This window comes from Cordyceps fumosorosea (assembly GCF_001636725.1).
Source record: "Cordyceps fumosorosea ARSEF 2679 chromosome Unknown scaffold_170, whole genome shotgun sequence".
In the NCBI taxonomy this organism is placed as follows: domain Eukaryota; kingdom Fungi; phylum Ascomycota; class Sordariomycetes; order Hypocreales; family Cordycipitaceae; genus Cordyceps; species Cordyceps fumosorosea.
Genome location: NW_017387470.1, coordinates 1 through 3,177, shown reverse-complemented (window position 1 = coordinate 3,177; position 3,177 = coordinate 1). Strand labels below are relative to the sequence as shown.

The following is a 3,177-nucleotide window of genomic DNA, read 5'->3' as shown; positions in this document are numbered from 1 at the left end:
CCGCGATGATGGCGGGCGGAGGACCGACCAACTATACTGAGTGGAGTACAGCTGTGTAGAAGCCGAGCGGTTTCTATATTCTCGACCATAGCCGCGTAGGTATAGGCTGTAAGCCCGTCGTGGCTCGTCTTGCTCGCGTCAGCCCCGCGCTCTAAGAGTTCCCGCGCAACGCCAAGATCTCGTTGCATAGCGGCGTACATCAGTGCAGTCATGCCCGACTGGGTACCTGCATTGCAATCGGCACCGTGGTCTAAGAGCGCTCGCACGCAGGCGCTGCTGCCGGCATACGATGCCTTATGCAACGGGGTCTCTGACGTTCGATCCCGAGAATTAACATCTGCACCTCCATCAATCAGAATATGGAGGGCCTCGGTATTGGCATGCTGCGCTGCAAGATGCAAGGGTGTAGCGAAATCCAGGTTCGGCGTGTCAGACTCCGCACCGACCAACAACAGCTGGCGAATGATGGAGACATCGCCTGCGGCAGCAGCATAGGCCATGGCTGTCGAACCGAAAGAATTTCGGGCCGACATATTCAAAGTGTAGCTCGAAAGCGCATGAGCCGCCGGCGCATTGCCGCATCTGACAGCCTCGATCAATGGTGTGGCGCCGTCATTGTCTATGGCATCTGCGTTGGCGCCGAAGCTGAGAAGAAGCTTAACAATGTCGGCGCTGGCTTCCTGAGCTGCAAAGTGGAGGGGCCTGGCGCCGTGCTCGTCGGAAATGTCTTTGTCTGCTTTTCCTTCCAGGAGACGTTGGCAAATTTTATAGTTGCCAGCTCTAACGGCGCAATGCAACGGCGACATATCGTCGTCCCATTTTTCGTCTGGGTTGAAGCCCGCATTTAGCAGGAGGTCGGTTGCAAGGAGTTGACCACATTGAACAGCAATTATGAGAGGAGACTGCCCCCAGCCATCAAAAATGCCGGCAAGAGGCCGCTGTAGGGCTTTGTGAGCCTTAATAGAGGCTAGAGCCAGCTCACAGTTGCCTCTCGTGGATGCCCACAGCAAAGCTCTATGCTCATGCCTCGCATCTTCAGATAGAAGAAATGCCCGAAAGTTATAGAATATGCGGTGTGCTTGTATTGCAGCGGCAATATCCCGAACAGACAAAAAAGAAAGGATAATAGACAATAGCTCAGGGGGAAGTAGTGACAAAGTCGCCATCTTGGAAAGTTGCTGCAAGATGATTCTCAAATTTGGCTGAGCGAGGCCATGTTATAATATTTGTTCTGTAGCCAGGGGTAGGTATCTGAACCCTGTCTTTGTCTCAGTAGTAATACGAAGTATTCACCCATCCTACTAAGTTGGCGGTTAGAAGCAACCAACCGTATTCATAGCCCAGACTTCAGCCGAGCAAACCACCAACCCCGGGCGGCAAGATTATGAGCGGCCCATTCGGCCCCACAGACCTCCGTTCACCACAGCACCCACTCCGATGGCCGAGACCCGTGCCAGCCTTGTTTGTGATCCACCACCGAGTTCTAACATTGGCGCTCAGCTTCACTGGGCGGTACCGTTTTCTTCATGGCCGAGCGGACGCTGTCCCGCCACCTAATTTTCAGGTACCGCGCCACCCCCCAACTCCAACGAGTTTTGCTTCCTCGTCAAATTCGTGCTTTCTCAAAAATGGGTAGGTAGTGCTAACTGAATCCAACTCTGTTGGCTCGAATAGGGGGCATTTGTGCTAGCATAAGGTACAAGGTCTACTCATCGTTACTACCAGCTCATGATAAAGCAGCATGATCTTTATAAACTTAGGCGGTTACCGTACAGCGTGTTGCCAAGCATCTACGCAATGTTTTGGTTTTACTCTTTCTTTGCCATCGTGGCCGCCCATTCCTGGGTAGAGCGTGTTTAATGAAGTGGGTAGGATGATGGGGCCGCCTGGCTACAGTCGCGGCGCCGTCGCGCGACTGGACCCGATGTTCAATGACTACAAGATGCAGCACTTATTGCCTACTGAAAATGAGAATATAGTTACAGCAGACGATCCAATTTGCAAGCAGACTCAGCCGAAAGGTAACTACTTACAAACTCTCCCACCGTTACCGGCCAAATCCGGCGCATTTATTAGCTATGATACCAGAAATGGAGGCAGACGGAACTCAATCTGAAAAGGCCAGGACTTGAACTTGGTAGGAATAGAAAGCCAGCTTAACCACTAATAAATTCATCTTTTGTCTATTGTTGCTCCCTCGGACGACGATACCGGCTGTCTTGAACCACTAGAAGAGGGGTCTGACAATGTAAGTGAATTGTCGCTGTAAAGGGCCCTAGTACTCACGAGATGACGGAGAGCGCTTATCTCTAGACCGAGTCTTCGAATCTCTTCGTCCTTGGCCAGTTTTTGCTGGCTAAGTTGGCGCTTGAGCTCCTGCATAGAAACGATTAAGGCGTAGTTCTGCGACAGAGTGGCGAGCAGCCGCTGCTGAAGCCTTCTCTGAGCGGCCCGTAATATTGCCAGCTGGCCTCGCATGCGACGATATCGACGAGGAAGCATGCTAGTCGAATAGAGCTGCTTTCGCAGTAAGACTCTCCAGTACATTTTTAAAATAAAGTAACTAGAATTGAAGAAGGTGTTTGCCTGATGCGGGAGTTAAACAAAACTGGTGGGGAGCTGGAGCGGCACGAGTGGGAAGCCTAGCATGCTGGAGGCTAGCCGTCAGGTAGGGCCCGCCACAGCGCTAGCTTCCTCCAGCGAGTGCTAGATTCGCGTACTTAGACTGGTGTATCGCCTTATCCAAAGCAATCACTGTTGATACTGCCTATTAATCATTCATTATGCCTACAGTATCTTCGCCCTTCCGGAGGCTACTTTTCCAACTCGGCTATGGCTTGGGGAGACCTCAGTCACTTATATTTATCTACGACATTTCGATTTTCCTTGATTCCTGTATTATACTGGAGAGGAGCGGTCAAATGATCGACGTACAGCCTACGAATTGGTACGGGGGAGCAGCGACGACATTCCTCGATGGCAATGAAAGAGGCTTAATATACTGGCCTGCAAGCCGAACTGACTGCCTGAGCTACTCAGGGCTTAGCGAAAGACGAGTGTATGTGTAAAAACCAAGCGTTTCTAATCAGTTCTGACCAAATTCCAAGAATACATGGTGCTATTGTCCAGTTGCTATGTCATATGCATGAAATGGTCCTTCGATGGCGCCGCCCTATA

General features: G+C 51.3%; 2 protein-coding genes across 2 annotated transcripts in view; both read right to left on the bottom strand.

The window, feature by feature from the left end:
- Positions 1 to 1,166, bottom strand: part of ISF_10034 (Ankyrin repeat-containing domain protein) — a gene marked incomplete at both ends in the record, with an annotated part of 1,990 nt that extends 824 nt beyond the window's left edge. The window contains one exon of the mRNA XM_018853631.1: positions 29 to 1,166. Coding sequence (XP_018699180.1) covers positions 29 to 1,166 — 1,138 coding nt within the window. The remainder of the gene's footprint in view (positions 1 to 28) is intronic.
- A 1,061-nt stretch (positions 1,167 to 2,227) lies between these two features.
- ISF_10033 (hypothetical protein) lies at positions 2,228 to 2,478 on the bottom strand (the record flags this gene model as incomplete). The annotated part of the gene is made up of 2 exons (XM_018853630.1): positions 2,228 to 2,263; positions 2,287 to 2,478. 2 exons carry the CDS (start codon positions 2,476 to 2,478, stop codon positions 2,228 to 2,230), a joined length of 228 nt encoding a protein of 75 aa, XP_018699179.1.
- Positions 2,479 to 3,177: the final 699 nt, after the last annotated feature.